Genomic DNA, 19,742 nt, shown 5'->3' on the forward strand with positions numbered 1-19,742 from the left:
GCATGAAAACAAAATAAATGCAGAAAATGTCCAGTATGAATAGAGGGAATGATTACAGCAGGCTTAGCTTATTTTAATGTTTATATGGATACCAACTATTTTTTTACAGCAGACTAAGGGCAAGAAAATGTGAATCTGTACTTTAACCAATATTTATTATCTTCATCAATCTGAGATCAGTGGTTGAGTCCAAGTTAAAGTTTCTGTACAATTAATTAGAAACTGCTCACAAGGTTAAATAGCATTACAAGGGGTGAACTGTCCCCTTAAACAATTAGATCCAGTCAGAACTACTTACCAACAAGCATATCTCAAGACACCCTAAGGTCCTCTAATCTTTATGAACGACAACCCAAACACATCGTGCCTCCGACCACAGCTATTGAAGGAATATAAACAGCTACAGTCACTGTTACAATCATTAGTCCCATTGTGGGCCAACAAACAACACAAGATTTACTGTACATTGAATCTTTCACAAACTATTTAGGCTATGGAGATTCTAACCCTCCCCCCACCTCTCAGGTAAACCTGCTGAGCATCTCTGATTGGCTGAGTGAATGATTGTGTGAATCATCATTCTCCTGTTTTGAGTTTTAGGTAAGAGAGTTGTCATGTTAATTAGGAAATGTGAGAAGATTAATTTAGTTACATTTTGCTTTGCCTGAAGCGAAATTGTCCCTTTGAATACTTTGTAATAAATAAAAGCTTTATTTGTTGTTGCTGGTGGTTCTTGAATCTGGGAAGCACTGCTATTTCTAACTTTTTCACTTCACTTTGAATGGACACAGCTTCTCAGTCAGATCCTTCCCAAAGTACTCCACAGTGGCAGTCTCTCACCCAAATATGGTCACTTCTGGTTCCAAAAAACCAAGATGGTGAACTCAAGGCTTCAAAACGGGTGTCCACAATCCACTGGGTGACATCACAGTGGCTTCGTCCATGATTTTATGCAGTCCATGTTGAGACCACGATGATCCCCGAAAAAGCCCTTGAAATCCTGGAGGGACTGCTGTACACATGTTCTCATACTCCTTGTGATTTATTGATAAACAGGGAGGAAACAGAAAGAATGACTGAAATCTTTTATTTGAAAGTAACATGTTACATCACACCTTCGCACTACATCCTCTCCCCCTATTTCAATGTGCTGTATACTGTATGTTCAGTCGAGCAACAAATATTTGCATGTTTCAACAAACCATTTTACCACAACAACAAATATTTGCTTTTACCCATGGGAAATCTCCTGTTCATGTCCTTAACAAACTTTTTCTTTTTGCTTTTTTCCCTAAGTAAGACAAGTCCAGGCCTGTACCACTCAGACAATGCAGAACAAAGACAAGAAAGAGACATAAACAGTCTTGTTTGTGTGTTATTATTTTTTAAATTGATTACATTTAGATAAATGAGTGAATATGGGTGCAGAGCAGATTAACAAAGTACTTGATTAGGCTCATCATATGCTGAGGTGTGTGTTAAAAATGTTTGAAAACTGACATCAGATATTTGCAGACATCCTTGCTTGATTCGTTTATGGTCAACACTGCAACACTGTTGTTTTGACAAACAAGACGTGCATACAAATTACTCAGATTAAAAAGCTGTAAGTTGAGTTGAGCCAATCAGAAACAGGAAACACTATTCCCTAAGACTGTCCAGTTGTACCCTGTAAATCGCAGGGACAAGTTATGAAAGTGAGGCACTGTCAATAACACTGTCACAAACAAGATGAAAGAAGTAAAGATAGCCGGGCTCCTTTGCATCAGTTTTTCACTGCTTTACGGTAAGAAAAAAAATAATTTACACTATCTAACAAATTAGCAACACATTTTTTAAAAAAAAAAGCTGTTTTTCCCATGGTAATGCTTTAGAAACTTTCAAAATGATTTGTCAGAACTAAACACAGACAACTAAACACCAAATAAACTCAAATATGATGAAATGTTCATGCATCTTTTATCACTTTATCTCCATATATGTGTTTTATAACAGTTTTGTGGCACATTGATGAATACTGTCAGAAGATGTTTATGAACTGTCTGTGGAAAAAGCATCAGAAAACTATCTTTTGAGCATTTAAGTAAAATCTTAAACAAAATTTGAACCAAAATGATTAAAAACCTGTGGAATGTGTTTTATTTTAACCAAATAAAGAGCTTTCCACTAACCAGTAAGTTACTGTATCAAGTAAAGCTGAGAGAAGTAGGACATACATCAAGAACAAGAGTCAACAGCCATGCAAACAGCTTGTGATGCTGTATGTGGGTATAGAGGTGCTTTGAGATAAATACTGATGTTAGCAAGCTAACATGCTCACATTGACAATGCTAGCATGCTGACGTATACTGTGTTTACCATCTTAGTTTACTATGTTAGCATGCTAATACTCACCAACCAGCACTAAACACAAAGTGCTGCTGATGGGGATGTTCCTGGTTTACTAAAGAGTTGGGTACTTTAAAATTTTATCCTGAGGATCACACTAAATGAAAAATTCAAGGATCACCAAATCTATTACAATTCATCCTGATGGGAAGAAGAATATGTACACCAGACAACATGGTAATCCATCACTCATGGCCAAAAATGAGAAAAGAAACAAAGAGGTAGTGTGTGGCTTACAAATCATTTATAGAGTATAACAGGACCCTTAGATTTTATTGGCATTTTGCTTAATGAATTTATATTTTATTTGAATTGAATTATATGACAAAAAGTGTAAAGGTTTAGAAACAATATTACGTCAAACCCCAAAGCACCACACAAAGACAGTCAGTGTAATATAGAAGTTCTTATTTACTGGAGTTCAACAACAGGCAAGAGTCAAAACCAGGTGACCTGTCCAGACAGGCAAAATTATGCTGGCCTAACAACAAATGACTTTTCAAGCAATTTCACTGTGGCAGATAAATTTCCAATGTCAGAATAAAATCATGAGTTTCTCTCTTGCTCCCCTGATCTTGATCATTTGGTGAGAGGTGGTCACAAAACTCTTTAAACTTTAAATTGTCTTAAGTCAGTCTTTTTCTCATCTTGCCATCCAACAAAATCAAACATTTTAAATATCATCATAGGTTTTTAGTCTTTACTCATGCAGACAGTGAGGTTCAGTGATGAGCACATTGTCATGAGCAAACAAGAAGAAGTAAACCCGGTAGACAGTAAACAACAAAGAGACTCCAGCGTGGAGCACACGTGTGAACAAGTCTCAGTTTTGTTGGGAAAGGAGGAGAAACTGGTGCGGCACCCAGCAGTATTTATCTTTATCTAAATATTGACACAGTTTGCTTGTTATTCCCATGGTCTCCTACCACTTAATGAAGCAACTGACCAACAAAGATTGGTGGTGAGTTGAGGCAACAAAATCATTCATTCCTCCACAGTGCTAGCTTCTCACCCAAATATGGTCACTTTTGGCTCCAAAAAACCAAGAGGGCAAAGTCAAGGCTTCAAAATGGGAGTCCACAATCCAATGGGTGACATCACAGTGGCTTCATCCATTATTTTCTAGTGTCTATGTTTAGACCACAATGATCCCAAAAAAAAAAGCCCTTGACATTCTGGAGGGACTGCTATACACATGTTCTCATTCTCCTTGTGATTTATTAATAAGCAGAGAGAAAACGGAAAGAATGGCTGAAATCTTTTATTTGAAAGTAACATGTTACATCACACCTTCGCACTACATCCTCTCCCCTTTTTTAATGCTCTGTAAATTTCCAGTCAAGCAACAAATATTTGCATGTTTCAACAAACCATTTTACCTATGGAAATCTCTGCCTTGGAGGTGTCCAGCTCACAAGCCACAACAGCCTGGCACCTCCTCCTCATGCTGATCACCAGCCTGGTCACACACTGCTGTGGGATGGCATTCCATTCTTCAGCCAACATTTGTCACAAGTCAGCCAATGTGGTTGTGTTGGTCACTCTGGCACGAACAGCACGCCCAAGCTGATTCCACGAGTGTTCAATGGGGTTGAGGTCAGGACTGCTGGCAGGCCATACCATCCTCTCCTCTCCCAAATTCTGGTGGTAGTCTCTGATAAACCCTGCTCTGTGGGGGCGAGCATTGTCATCTTGGAGGATAGAGTTTGGTCCCAGACTGTGAAGATATGCAATTGTCACTGGTTGCGGAATTTTATCTCGATAACTCTCTGCATTGAGATTGCCTCCAATGATGACAAGCCTTGTTTTTCCAGTAAGCGACATGCCGCCCCACACCGTCACACCTCCACCAAAAGATATTACTCTTTCAGTGCAGCAATCAACAAAGCATTCTCCGTGTCTTCTCCACACTCTGATCCTACGATCCAACTGCCGTAGGCAGAATCTGGATTCATTGCTGAACATAACATTCCTCCACATGTTCAGGTTCCAGTGCACGTGTTGCTGACACCAGCGCAAATGGGCCTGACGGTGAAGGGCAGTCATGGCAGGCCTCCTGGCAGCCCTGTGAAACTGGAGATTGGCTGCCTGCAGTCTGTTCCGGATTGTCTGGGCAGAGAGCCGTCGGCCAAATCGTCGTGCAAACCTTGACTGCAAATCTGTAGAAGACTGCCTATGGTTCCTAAGTGCTGACAGGATGAGAAAACGGTCTTCTTGGGGTGTCATCTTCTTTGGACGCCCACATGTCTCTGACATCCCCCCTTATATGGAACTTGGCCTTCAGTTTGCAGATGGTAGGGTTCACTCCAAATAATGCCGCAACTTGGTTTTGTGCAATACCAGTTTGAAGTTGCCCTATTGGACAGGCCCGATCCAGATCAGTTAAATGTGGCATACCGATTCTTGGAGCAGACACCAACTGACCACTGTAGCAGGGCCCATGCTCACAGGTGCTGACAATCAAGTGCCAATCAGGCCTTTTTCTCTTGCTGACGCTGACTTTTCACTTTGTACGCAGCTTCGTCGTGTATGCAGACTCTATCCAGTATAGCCGGGAATTTCTTCTGCTATTGCGCAGCACCAATGTGGGCACCGTGGACCCCTCTGCAGTTCTCCCTGTGGAGATCAACCAGCCGCCGGACCCTTCTGCAAGGATCTGGAGCCGGGTGTCCAAACCAATGGTGAGGAAAAAAGGGAGACGCAGCAGTGTGCGACAGAGGCTCAGGGACACTGGAGCATCCCCCTTCCTAAAGTCATCCTCTCCAATGTCCAGTCCCTTTGTAAAAAAATTGACAAGCTCCAGCTCCAGGCCAAGTACAACAGTGCCTGTCTTCTTGCCTTCACTGAAACTTGGCTTAAAGGGGCAAAAAGCGAAATTGTTTCACCGCTAGGTTTGCTGTTGTGCACTGCCTGTAGACCAAAACAAAGTGTGTCATGAGCCACACCTCCCTCTACCTCTGCTCTCCACCCCCCCATCCCCCCACCCCCCACTCGCCTCCTCTAAACTTAGTTTATCAGTTAGTGATGTCTTTCACTCACTCTCAGTCTCTGCTGTGTTTAGCTATTCCCCTGCCTACTTCAATGATGATAGTACCTGTAATAAATGTAATATATTTGACCCAAGCCATCCACTAAGGGAATGGCAATTTTGTGCTGCTACCATCAGGGTGCAGATATAATCTCCCCCAATGCAGAAAAAATCGGTTCAAAAAATCATTTATCCCTGCTGCTTTATTTAAATTAACAGAGTGGTAAGGAGCAAGATAAGGAAAGCTAAAAGAGTTTGTAGGGATAAGGTGGAACACAAATACACCAGTGGAGATCTTCGTCCTCCATCTCTCAGGGAAGTAGTGGAAGTGATAGGAATCCTATTAAAATTGAGGGAATAAACATGACTGACCTTCCGAATGTTTTTAATAGTTTTTATTCTCGCTTTGAAACGCATGACTTTTCTGATAACATTTCCCTCCTCAGAGAGTCTCTTATCTCTGATTCTAACATTATCATTGAGCAGGATCATGTTAGAGATCTTTTTAAACAGGTCAATATAAGGAAGGCCCCTGGTCCAGACCTCATTTGTGGGCGTACACTTCGATATTGTGCTGATCAACTCTGCAGTGTCCTCCAGCATGTCTTTCAAATGTCACTTGATCGTAACCAAATTCCTGGCATGTGGAAATCTTCTACTGGGATTCCCATCCCAAAAACATCTAATCCTAAACAGCTTAATGATTTCAGACCAGTTGCATTAACGTCATTAATAATGAAAATCTTTGAGAAAATCGTTAAAGGCCTGGTCATGTCTTCTATAGAGGGACTTGATCCATTACAATTTGCCTATCAGGCAGAAAGAGGTGTAGAGGACGCAAAGCTTTTCATACTTAATCACCTCTACAAACACTTAGAGAAGCCACAAGCCCATGCCAGGCTCCTATTCGCTGATTTTTCTTCAGCATTCAACACAATGCAGCCACATCTCTTAATAGAGAGGCTAGTGTCTAAATTTGAATTGTCTCACCAGCTTGTGTCATGGATTTTAGATTTCTTTACTGGCAGAGAGCGAAGAGTCTCTGTTAATGGCCTTCTCTCTGACTCTGTAACCACTTCCACGGGTTCACCCCAATGGTGCGTCCTTTTGCCCTTACTTTTTATCATATACACTGATGAATGCAGGAGCAGGCAGGAGGATAGCTATCTGATTAAGTTTTCAGATGACACTGCACTGTTCAGAATCAAACCATGAGAGCTAACTGATTTTATTTCCTGGTGTGACTGTAACTTTTTGGATTTAAATGTATCCAAAACCAAGGATTTGATTATTGATTTTAGACATAAGAAGGACACTCATACTGAGTGCATCATACATAACGAAAAAGTCGAAATTGTTTCATCATACAAATACCTGTGGACCATTTTTGATGACCATCTCAAATTTGATGTGAACACAGATTTTATTGTGAAGTGAGGGCAACAGAGAATTCATCTTCTCAGGAAACTCTTTCTCTGTCAGGCTTGTTATACTCTATCGATTTTATCAAGCATTTATTGAGAGCCTTGTGTGTTTTTCTTTTGCTGGTTTCATTGTCTTTCAGTTAAAGACAGAAATAGCCTGACCAGTATTGTTAAGTCCTGCTCTAAGATTATTGGAGTGAAATTAAGAGACTTAAGTTGCCTCTGCAACCAGCAAATCCTCCGAAAAACAGAGTCCATTTTAGCCTCCCGACTCATGTTCTTGCAGGTCTCTGTTGCCTTCAGGACGCCGCTATGTCCTACCTGTGTGTAAAACAAACCGCTTCTCCAAATCATTCATCCTCTCTGCACTCAGACTTTTAAACTCTTCATAGGGTTGTATTCTTTTTTTTTTCTTAATTCCTTGAAGGAATGTGTGTGCGTGTTCTTAAGAAGCCCTTTTTTTTCTTCTTTTTTTAGGCTATCATAGGCTCTTTCTCATTATTCCACACTAAGCTCCTGGTGTGTGTATGTGTATGATGTTGTCTGATGTCTGATGTACTTATTATTTATTGTGTGCCATGTAGGCTACATGTATCATGACAACCTGCTGCTCATAACTAATTGCCCCTTGTGGGATTAATAAAGTTGTTTGAACTGAATTTGAATTAAATTGCTATCAACCTCTTAAATGGCTGCTAAATGTATTTGTGTATTCTTTTATGGTTGTTTATTTATTTGTTATGATAATTGTTGTCTTTGCTTTAACTGCTGGCTGTGACACAAATTTCCCCTTCGGGATAATAAAGATACCTTGAACCTTGAATCTTGGCAGAGAAGATTTGCTGCTCATCCCACAAACGCATGTTCCGTACAAATGTGGCACCATTTAAAAGAGAAATAAGATTTATTGCCAAGAAGCATTGTTACAACAAATAAATCTACCAAACACAAAGTTTCTTCCTTTTTGTGCTCAGTTTATTTGCTTTCTTCTCTAAGCCTGTAAGTAAGACAAGTCCAGGACTGTGTTTTGACAATATTTGAAAACTGACATAAGATATATGCAGACATCCTTGCCTGACTAGTTTATGGTCAAATTTTCAACACTGTTGTTTTGACAAACAAGACATGCATGCAAATTATTCAGAAGGAAAAGCTGTAAATTGAGTTGAGCCAATCAGAAACAAGAAACACTATTACCTCAGACTGTCCACTTTTACCTTTTAAAACGTTGGGTCAAATCATGAAAGTAGGTCACTGAACATAGCACTGACACAAGCAAGATGAAAGAAGTAAAGATAGCTGGGCTCCTTTTCATCAGTTATTCACTGCTTTACGGTAAGAAAAAAATAATTTACACTATCTAACAAATTAGCAACACATTTCAAAAAAAAAAAAAGCTCATGTGTCAAATACTGGAGTAAACGTAGAAAGCCTTTTCTCATGGTAATGCTTTAAGAAACTGTAACTTTCAAAATTATTTGTAAAAAATAAACACAAAAAACTGAACACCAAGTAAACTCAAATATGATGAAATGTTTGTATATTTTAAGACTTTATCTTGATATGTCAAAAATCAAGAAAAACAAAAAGACTACATGATAGTAAAGTTTTAAAGTTGCCTTGAATTTTACACAACTTTGTACTGGATATGTGTTTTATAACAGTTTTGTGGCACTTTGATGAATACTGTCAGAAGATGTTTATGAACTGTTTGTGAAAAAGCAATGGAAAACAATTTAAAGTTTTGAGAATTTAAATAAAATTTTGATCCAAAAAGACTAAAAATCTGTGGAATGTGTTTTATTTTAATCGAATAAACAGCTTTCCACTAACCAGTAATTTACTGTAGCAAGTTAAGCTGAGAGAAGTAGAACATAGGTCAAGAATAAGAGTCTACAGCCATGCAAACAGCTCATTAAAAATAATTAATTGAGTATAACGTAAGACCCTTAGATTATATTGGCATTTTGCTAAGTTACACCTAATTTACAATTCATGTTAATTACATGACACAAAGTGCAACGGCTCAAAAATGCAACCAGCTCAAGCCCCAACGCACAACACAAAGACAGTCAGTGTTATGTAAGAGTGCCTATTTACTGGAGTCCAAAAACAGGCAGGAGTCAAAACCAGGTGATCTCTCCAGACAGGGAAACTTGTGCCAACCTGAGACTCCAGCGGGGAGCAAATATGTGAACAAGTCTCAGTTCTCTTTTACCATGGGAAAGGAGGAGAAACTGGTGGGGCACCAACCAGCATTTATTTTAAGGATAAATCCTAAACATTAATATTTAACAGTTTGCTTGTTCTTCCCATCGCCTCCTACCACTACATAGAGCAGCTGACCAACAAAGGTTGGTGGTGAGTTGAGGCAACAAAATCCAAAATGTAAAGTTTGAACACAAATACACTTGATTTTTATATATTGTATCAATGCTGAATTGACAATCACACTGTCAACATATGAGGCCTTCTAACTTGTTTTTCTAGAGTTATGTGTTTTTGTGGATACATAAGGAATTGTTGATATATCAGATTTCTTTGAGGAAGTTTGGCATCATATTTTTTACTAAGAGCAGGATGGGAAACAGTCTCAAAAGAAATCTACCTGTAGTATTGCAAATAGTGACCCTGCGAGATCCTCAGTCTTTTCAAAATCTTATAGTGTGCGACTAAAAATGTCTTTTGAGGTGAGAGGTTGTGAGACTAAGTTTGGTAGGCAGTAACATGACAGGCTGCCAGTAGTAAAGAAGGCTGAGGAACTGGGGTGGACTAAACTAGACAATCTGATAGGCAGTGGGTGGAGATCTGGATATATTGTATACTACAAGGCTGATGTGAAGCAGGTGAGTTTGTGGGTGGGGAAGGTCAGATGATGGAAATGGCGGAGGGCAGGAGGGAGTGGCTGGATCTGCAATGACAAGCAGAGAGAGTGCATGGTAAGCAGAGCAAGGGACAGGACGTATGTTTGGATATATGTGTGGATGTGAGTGCTGAACATGGATCATTGTATTTTCATGTAGCTGATATGAAGCATTTTGTTGAGCAGTTCATGAAGTCTTAGCAAAACTCTCTATAGTATACAAAGAAATATTTGAAAAAAAGATATACTTGCTGGATATGTATATATATATCCACATGTATGTCCACACATATATCCAAACATTTATTTGGACACATGTGTGGATCCTTTAAAATTGACTTGAATTCCTCCACAGCCTGTAGATTATTCCAGGACAAAGGAGCAGCATATTTAAAAGGGTTTTTTGCTGAGTTCTGTTCTCACTCTTGGAACCAGCATTTGTAGAATATTGTGAGAGCGCAGGACATATTGATTTTTCTACACATGTATGTAGACAGGCCAAGAATAGATTTATATATAAAAACCAACCAATGCGAAAGCCTGCAGACATGCAAAGATGGCCAATTAGCAGTAGCATATAGAGTACAGTGGTGTATGCGATTTCCACAACCAGTTATAAAGCGCAAAGCACAATGGTACAAAGTGTCTAACTTCTTTAGGCACTGGTCAGGGGCATTCATGAAAAGCAAATCACCAAAATGCAGCAGAGGTAAAAAAAAGTTGCAGATATTAAGTGTTTCCTTGCCTGTAGGGAGTATTGAAATATGTTCCTAAAAAAGAAGCCCAATTCAACCTTCAGCTCAGAGGTTTTCAATATGTGACTGAAAGACAAGTTCTGATCAATGATGATACCTAAGTACTTGTAAGTTGTAACCATTTCAATTTCAATCCCTTGAGTAGTTAAGATCTTTGGAAGATTAGATGTTAACTCTTTACCATTTAAAAATAGCATGAATTTGGATTTTTCTGCATTTAACACCAGCTTAAGTTGAGTTAAGTGGGTCGCCACAACATCAAAGGAAGACTGTAGGTATTCTAGAGCTTTTGCCCCTGGAGGGGATGAACAATAGATGACAGTATCATCTGTGTAGAAATGGTAAGCAGCATTTTATAAATTGTCACAGAGATTGTTTACATGTATAGAAATCAACAATGGCCCCAGTATGAAACCCTGAGGAACACCTTTTAACACAGTGAGTAATGCAGAGGAAGACCCAGCAAACTGAACGCATTGTGCTGTACCTGACAAATACGCAAACAGCATACAGCATGTCCAGAGTTTATCTGCCAAGGTAGCATGGTCTAATGTGTCAAAGGCCTTTGAAAAAATGGATGAAAAGACATGCACAATATTTTTTTTTGCATTCCAGTCCCTCAATAATGGCATTGACCACCTTAATAGCAGCTGTTTTAAGTGTTGAAAATGGATCACTGTGTTTTCATGTGGATGATATGAAGAGGTCTTAGTCTTAGCAAAACTCTGTATAGCATACAAAGAAAGATCTGTCTTTGAGCAAATACAGAAAAAAGAAAAAAAACTTTTATTTGGGATACCTATGTATTAATTTAGTTTTCTTCTTTCACTTTTTCAACACAGGTTTTGTTGCACCATTGAACTGCACCAGCCCAACTCCTGAGGCCTTGTTTGATGCATTCGAGACTGAATTATTTCCTAGAAAACTACTTCGACCTGTAAAAAACTTTACAGATATCCTGAACGTATCCATCGAACTGATTATAGTGGGAATTTTAGGAGTGGTGAGTCTATGAGCTGCATAAAAATCTATTCATGACAGCACATAAAGATGCATATTTTTTTCAACAAAGTATTCTGTGAGTAAATTTGAATCATCATTATTAACTGTATGTTTCTCATCCCTAGAATGAAAAAGACCAGACCTTAACAGTATTCATATGGCAAATCCTGGTATGTGTTCAGAGCACTGACAAAGCATGTTTGAATTTAGAAAATTGTCTAAAAACTTTTCTTTAACAAAAGCACACACTTAATACAAATGTGGTTAAATTTCTGAAGATTGTAAAAAAAACTGGCTGCAACCCCCTCCTCTGCATTCTGGTAGTGGGGAATGTGATGGTGAGACAGTGCCAATGAAATATTGGGGGGGATTTGATTTGAGATTTAAGGTGACACATCTTTTGCAATCAAGAGTTGCGTATATTAAAAAGTTATGGCTCACTGGCACAAACATAAATAACACTGCTGCATTTAAATGTTAACGAAGTGGATCTATAAGAAACGTGTGATATGCAATGAATTTAAGTGTATGAGATAGGCCTGTAAATTAACTAGGACATGACAGATTTATCGTAATCCTGCCGGCAGTGGAACTCACATCCCAATCATTAACATCTGAGCCAGTCAATCAATCAATCAGTTTATTTGTTACATGAATTCATAAAATATAACATCCGTAATATGTAAGTCTCTCCATCCACTGGATTAAAATGGAGGCCCTGCAGATTATTTACCATGGTGAGACGTAATATCGAAGCTCCACCGATTTTGGCTTGTTTCACTCACTGTGCACAAACCTAACTCAGAGTTGACAGAAGTGATTCAGCTGTTCTGAATCTGAATCCCATCTCAGGGTTCATCAACTCAGAATTCAGGTTAAGACTCAAAGTATCTTAAATCTGCTTTCTGGAATGGACCCCCACTCCCTGCGTAGATATACTGTATACAACACATTTTAAGGTAACAAAAACACGATTCTTCTTTCAACTAATTATACACTTAAATACTTATATAGATACTTATACACTAATTATATTCTATTTCTACCAATATATCCCCCGAAATCCTAAAAAATTTGACCTTTAACCTTAAGATTAACGTATACCAAGTATGAAGTGTCACAGTGCAAATGGTTGTTGTTCTGGTTAATGTAGGAGTGGGAAATAGCGGGACTGAGCTGGGATGAGAAGGAATGTGGAACTACAAGAGTCTCTGTCCCTCGAGAAAAGCTTTGGGTCCCGGACATCGTCATCAATGAGTTGTAAGTTAAAATTAAGTATTGTAGCCTGTCAAACAAAAAACAAAAACCTATCTTTTAAAAGTATAAATGTGCAATTAAGTCATTTTTTATTTTGTTCATTTCCAGCATGGACGAGGACAAATCTCCCAAAACCCCATATGTCTACTTATACAACACAGGTCATGTATTTGATGATAGGCCGGTCAGAGTGATCGCCACCTGCAAATTAGTCATCTACACTTTCCCCTTTGATATCCAAAACTGCTCGCTGACCTTTGAACCATACCTGCACTTCGGTAAGCCTGCAAAAAATTCAAAAGATAACACCTGATCTCAAAACTGGTAGATTAGTCACACAATTTAAGAGAGTAATTGATATTTGTTGCGGAAATTATGTGTTTTCAAACATTAAAACTACAAACACAAAAGTTAAATGAAATTTCGGTAGAATTAAATGAATTAATTTGGACATCTTTGGGGCCTGAATTGAATGACCTGAACTTTCATGCAGACAACTTCACTCTACTCATGTGCATCACAAGAAAGATTTCACAGAGATAATCTAATAGGCATTAGATCTAATATAAACAAACTTTCCTACAATTTTATTCCAGCTGAAGACATAGAGATGAATCAAAGACATTCAGCTGCAGAGATCCTGGAGGAGTCCAGGGAAGTGCTACAGACCAGAGGAGAGTGGGAGCTTATTGATATCAAACAAGCTCAAACAACCCTTGAAATTACAGAAGGAACCTACTCTGAGCTCAAATTCTTTGTAAGTAATTTTAGCGATTATATTTTATTCTGTGTTCACATGATGCATACCAGTAATTATCTGTAAAACGTTTGTAAAATCAGATGTGACACATTGGAGAAACCAACAATCACTGTTGTCTCAGTATAGAGAATTATTCTACCTCTACCAGTAAAATATAAATATGATGTATATATATATATATATATATATATATATATATATATATATATATATATATACATATACATATACATATAAGAAAACAACAAAAAAACCCATAAAAATGTAAACATTCTTTTAGACTGGCAGTCGTAGAATAAAAAAGACCCTGGTGCACCACCCACTGCTCTGACCTGCCATGCAGTGTGTCCAGCATCCATGATGCTTCTCATCAAACATGACATTTGTCATAACTGATACTGTTGTATTTTATTGTTTTTTTAGCATTGACATACTTTGATCCAGATTTAGCAACTTGATGCATATGTCTGTATGTGTGCATATATATACATATATACACCGAATATACATACCGAATGAACAGCGTGCCATAATATATATTTTTATATATATATATATATTATGGCATGCCGTTCATTCAGTTCATTCCATATATTCAAGGTTCATTAAATATATTCGGACTTTCATTCATTCCATATATTCAAACTTCATACTGTATTATATATATAATAATTTCCTGAACGGCATGCCATAAAATACATAGATAGATTTTATACAGTAATAAAAGATTGATATTTTAAAGAAAATAATAATTGAATGCAGTGGATGTTGTTTATGTGGGTAATTTTAGATGGTGTACACATGTAAACAGAGAACAAAGGAGGACTGATGATTGATCCTTGGGGAACACCAAAGGTCTGAGTGGCCTGCAGAAAAGCATCAGAAACAACAAAAGAAGTTTTTTAGGGGGCTGGTGGAGGAGTTTGCTACTATTGGCAAACGTCTATTGTGAATTCTGAGTAAAACTTTGATGCTTTGTAATTGTTTTTATCCCAAGATCATTTTGAGACGTAGGCCAGTCCTTTATGTGGTGAACCTCCTGTTGCCTAGCTGCTTCCTCATCACATTGGACCTCTTCAGCTTCCTGCTGCCTCCCCAAAGTGTGGATCGATCCGCCTTTAAGATGACCCTCATCCTGGGCTACACCGTTTTCCTGCTCATCATGAATGACCTGCTGCCTGTCACTGGAAATACAACACCTCTAATAAGTGAGTGACACCTGTGATATATTGTTGTATAAGATTAACCACTGTGGCCAATTCTTCTTCTTGACCAGATGCCATTGTTGACCAGTTATACCTTGTCCTATGATGGCTCCTTTGGCAACTGAATTTTAACTTAATATAAATGTGAATATGCTCTCTGCCCTTGATAATTAAAGTTAAAATGAAAAATGTGTCTTTACTTCTTAATTGTCTGGTCTGTTTTGCTGCAACTGTTTTATTCTCAGTCAGTCTGGCTCTGATGGTTGCCAGTCTGATGCAAATGCTTGAAAGAGACCTTAATTTTATCACAATAACCCCAGTTCTCTGTGCTATGTGAAATCACTTACACCCATGATTAATAAAGTTTGAATGAAAAGTGTCTCTTTATTTCTTTTCACCCTTTTTCTGTTGGTTTCATGCAGATGTTTTATTCTCAGTGAGTCTGGCTCTGATGGTGGCCAGCCTGTTGGAGACAGTGTTTATCACCAACATCCAGTTCAGCACCAGAAAGGTGCCTCACTGGCTCAGTGTCCTTGTGCTACGTTATCTAGCTGTTGTTGTTTGTCTCCCTCCAAAAAAGAAGAGCAACCGCGTCACAGTCTCCCTTCACCCACCTGCTAGAGGTACAGTAACTCATCATGGTTATTTTTGAGTCACATCTGTCACTGTTACTGCTGCTTCATCTTATTTTAATCATTTTTTATGCAACTCATTTGAACAAAGTCAAATAACCTAAGCTTGACTAAAAAGCTAAATAAACTCTTGAATGGAGCTTGTTCATTTGTCATGGAGATACACTTAAAGGCTCCTGAAAAAGCTAGTGAAAGTCAACCCCAGGTTAATTATCTTACATATTTTTATTTTTATCTTTATCTTTAGTTGTTGTTTTTGTTTTTTTTTTTTGTTTTTTTTATTTTGCCAAATGAGGCAACATGATGGTCACTGAGCCACTGATTAGGTATTGAAATAGGCCTTGATATATATTTGCAGTATTATGAACTGGCTGTTTGCATTAAAAGCATTTCACTGGTGAAGGACTACTTGACGTCCTCCGAGAATCGCCACGTTAACGTGGTGGAGGGGTCTGAGTTTCCATGTGAATCTGGGAGCTGTGTTGTCTGGGGCGAATAGCCCCTGGTAGGGTCTCCCAAGGCAAAGTGGTCCCGGGGGAGGTACCAGACCAAGAGCGATTCAAAGACCTTGATGAAACGCACGGCCCTTGGCATGCCGATCCCTGCAGCACTGGTTTTGGAGTTGCCCAGGGTGAGGGGCGCCAGGTGGGTGTGGAGATATTCACAAGCCCCCAACTGAGCGCCACCGTGTTGGGGTTCGCCCCAGAGGAGGAGAGGGTCGTTTCGATGCGACTGTGGGTCGCAAAGAGAAGGTCTCTGACTGTTGTTTGTGCTCATGCACCAAATGGCAGTGCGGAGTACCTGGAGTACCCCCGGAGTACCCGGAGTCTCTTGGCAGCGTCCTACAAGGGGTGCCGGCTGGGGACTCCATAGTTCTCCTGGGGGACTTCAACACTCATGTGGGCAATGACGGAGAAACCTGGAGGGGGGTGATTGGGAGGAACGGCCTGCCTGATCTGAACCCGAGTGGTGCTTCGTTATTGGACTTCTGTGCGAGTCATGGACTGGCCATAATGAACACCATGTTTGAGCACAGGGAGGTTCTACCAGAACACCCTAGGCTAAAGATCAATGATCGATCTTGTGGTCATATCAGCAGATCTGCGGCCATGTGTCTTGGACACTCGGGTGAAGAGAGGAGCAGAGCTGTCAACTGATCACCACCTGGTGGTGAGTTGGATTAGATGGCGGGGGAGGCTGCCGGACAGACCTGGTAAACAAAAACATGTAGTGAGGGTGAACTAGGAACATCTGGCTGAGGACCCTTTCCGTGGGGTCTTCAACTCCCACCTCTGGGAGAATTTCTCATGCATCCCAGGGGAGGCTGGGGACATGGAGTCTGAGTGGGCCATGTTTAAAGCCTCCATTGTGGAGGTGGCTGCTAGGAGCTGTGGTCAGAAGGTTGTCGGTGCCTGTCGGGGCAGCAACCGAGGATCCCGCTGGTGGACATCAGCGGTGAGGGAGGCTGTCAGGCTGAAGAAGGAGGCCTTTTGGGTCTGGCTGGCGCAGGGGTCTCCTGAAGCAGCAGACAGGTACCAGTTGGCCAGAAGGGCTGCAGCTGTGGAGGTCGCTGAAGCGATTGAGAAAGACTTTCAGTTGGCGACAAGGAAGTTCTGGCAAACCCTTAACCGACTCAGGAAGGGAAAGCAGAACTTGTCTCAGGCTGTGCTCAGCAGAGAGACTGCTGACCAGAATTGGGGACATCGTCGGGCGGTGGAAGGAGCACTTCTGAACCAGGCCATCACATCCACTGTGAACGAGGCAGAGCCTGAAGACTCAGTAGAACTCTCACCCATATCCCTGGCAGAAGTTGCTGAGGCAGTTAAAAAGCTCCCCAGTGGCAAGGCACCGGGTGTGGATGAGATTCGCCCTGAGATGCTGAAGGCTCTGGGCACTGTTGGGCTGTCTTGGCTGATACACCTGTTCAGTGTCACGTGGAGGTCTGGTACCGTGCCTGCGGAGTGGCAGATTGGGGTGGTGGTCCCCATCTTCTAAAAAGGGGACCAGAGGGTGTGCTCCAACTATCGGGGTATCACACTGCTCAGCCTCCAGGGTAAAGTTTACTCCAGGGTACTGGAAAGGAGGCTCCAACCAATTGTCGAACCTAAGATTCAGGAGGAGCAATGTGGATTCCGTCCTGGCTGTGGAACAGTGGAACAGCTCTTTACCCTTGCAAGGCTGCTGGAGGGGTCGTGGGAGTTTGCCCATCCAGTCTACATGTGCTCTGTGGACTTGGAGAAGGCTTACGACCGCGTCCCTCGGGGGGTCTTGTGGGGGGTACTACGGGAGTACAGGGTGCCAGGCTCGCTGCTACGAGCTATTGAATCCCAGTATGACCAAAGTGAGAGCTATGTCCTCATACTTAAAAGAAGTGAAGTCGAACACGTTCTTGGTGGGTGTTGGCCTCCGCCAAGGTTGTCCCTTGTCACCAATCCTGTTTGTGACCTTCATGGACAGGATTTTGAGGCACAGCCGGGGGGAGGAAGGGGTCCGGTTTGGGGACCTCAGAATTTCATCTCTGCTTTTTGCAGATGATGTGGTTCTGTTGGCTCCATCGCACCGTGACCTCCAGCATGCACTGGGGCATTTTGCAGCCGAGTGTGAAGCAGTTGGGATGAGAGTCAGCACCTCCAAGTCTGAGGCCATGGTTCTCTGTCAGAAACCAGTGGATTGCTGTCTCTGGGTTGGGGGAGAGTTACTGCCTCAAGCAAGGGAGTTCAAGTATCTTGGGGTCTTGTTCATGAGTTAGGGTAGAATGGAGCGTGAGATGGATTGGCTGGTCGGTGCGGCTTCTGCAGGGATGCGAGCGTTGCGCTGGTCCGTCGTGGTGAAGAGGGCGCTGAGCTGGAAAGCAAAGCTTTCAATTTACTGGTCCATCTATGTCCCAACCCTCACCTATGGTCATGAACTCTGGGTAGTGACCGAAAGAATGAGATCACGGATACAAGCGGTGGAAATGAGTAATCTCACTGTAATCTTGTTTTCTTTTATATATATCCAGCCATGAGTCCCAGCATCATCTCTTCAAGAGATCTTCAGAGCGTCTCTGGTGATACACCTCATGAGAAACCCCCTCCGGATCCAGCCCTGGATGAACTGAGGAAGCTGAGCAGAGATCTCATGGCCATCCGCCTCCAGGTAGACAAACATGCCCAGGGGAGCAATACCACACAGGAATGGCAAATGATCGGATTAGTCATTGACCGCCTGCTTTTTGGCCTGTACATTGCCATTATCTCTTCCCTTTTAATCATTATCATATCCATCTGGGTCTGGAGTGATGCAGAACTTAGCTGACTTAATGGAAGAGTTAAGTCAGACAGTTATGTGGATCATCAGCAAAAGTTTGACCAGTTAGCAGCTTACACTTGGATTTATTATTCAGTAATTCGAGTAGAAGATTCAGAATCTGAGTTATTTGATGCAGGAAAACAAAATGAAATGCAGAAAACATCCAGTATGTAAAGAGGGAATGATTACACCAGGCTTAGCTTATTTTAATGTTTATATGGATACCGACTGTTTTTTATAGTAGAATTGAAAAATGTGAACCTATCCTTTAACCAGTATTAATTATCTTCATGAACAATCAATGGTTGAGTCCAAGTTAAAGTTTCTGTATAATTAATTGGAGATATTCTGATAATAGACCCTGTATTTTACATAAAATGTCATGCCTACACTTCAAGCCCAAAACACACAAAAAAAATGTCTCTTTCCTGAAATCATGACCTGGCTTCTCAAGATAATCCACAGACCTTGTTGTGAGCAGTTTTATGTAGGAACTCTTTTCCAGAGATGGGGACTCAAGTCATTGTGACTTGGACTTGAGTTGACTCGAGTCACTGTTTTGATGACTTGTGACTTGACTTGACAAAAAAATAAAAGACTTGAGACTTGACTCGGACTTGGAAGTTAAAGACTCGGGACTTGACTTGACTTGAGACACGATGACTTGAATGACTTGATAATTATTCACATCATGTTTTTGGTTAGAATATAAAATTAATAAATTAATTTAAAAAATAATGTTGATTACCTGGTAGGAGCGCAGGCTGAGAATGGCGTTGTCATGATTGGATCACTACCTTGTCAATCAGTCATGCCCTCTCTACGTACCTTACGTGTTTATTGGAGAAACAGGCCCTCTTATATCAGATAGGCATCAACATGTCAGCGGGAGAGGTACCAAGAGTCATCGTCTTCGGCTTTCGGAATTACCATTATTACGACAAAAGACGAACAGCACAGTGCACGACATGTGGCATAAACATCTCAGACAGCCAGGCAACAACTTTAAACTTTGTTTGTCATTTGAAGAGCCATTCTGCCCAGTAAGTGCTTGTCAATTAGCTAATATTATCTGGTTAGTCAGATAATTTATTTGCTAACAGTAACCCCAGAAAACGTGAGCGAAAATTCTGACCG

At 40.6% G+C, this 19,742-nt stretch overlaps 1 protein-coding gene across 1 annotated transcript; it reads left to right on the forward strand.

Annotated features, from left to right (window-relative positions):
- Nucleotides 1-8,120: 8,120 nt before the first annotated feature.
- LOC125896227 (5-hydroxytryptamine receptor 3A-like) lies at nt 8,121-18,611 on the forward strand. The gene is made up of 9 exons (XM_049588627.1): nt 8,121-8,175; nt 11,301-11,461; nt 11,586-11,630; nt 12,614-12,720; nt 12,826-12,995; nt 13,314-13,474; nt 14,475-14,685; nt 15,105-15,305; nt 18,316-18,611. The coding sequence occupies exons 1-9, from the start codon at nt 8,121-8,123 to the stop codon at nt 18,609-18,611; spliced, it is 1,407 nt and encodes a 468-aa protein (XP_049444584.1).
- Nucleotides 18,612-19,742: the final 1,131 nt, after the last annotated feature.

Source organism: Epinephelus fuscoguttatus, linkage group LG10, assembly GCF_011397635.1.
Source record: "Epinephelus fuscoguttatus linkage group LG10, E.fuscoguttatus.final_Chr_v1".
Classification (NCBI taxonomy): domain Eukaryota; kingdom Metazoa; phylum Chordata; class Actinopteri; order Perciformes; family Serranidae; genus Epinephelus; species Epinephelus fuscoguttatus.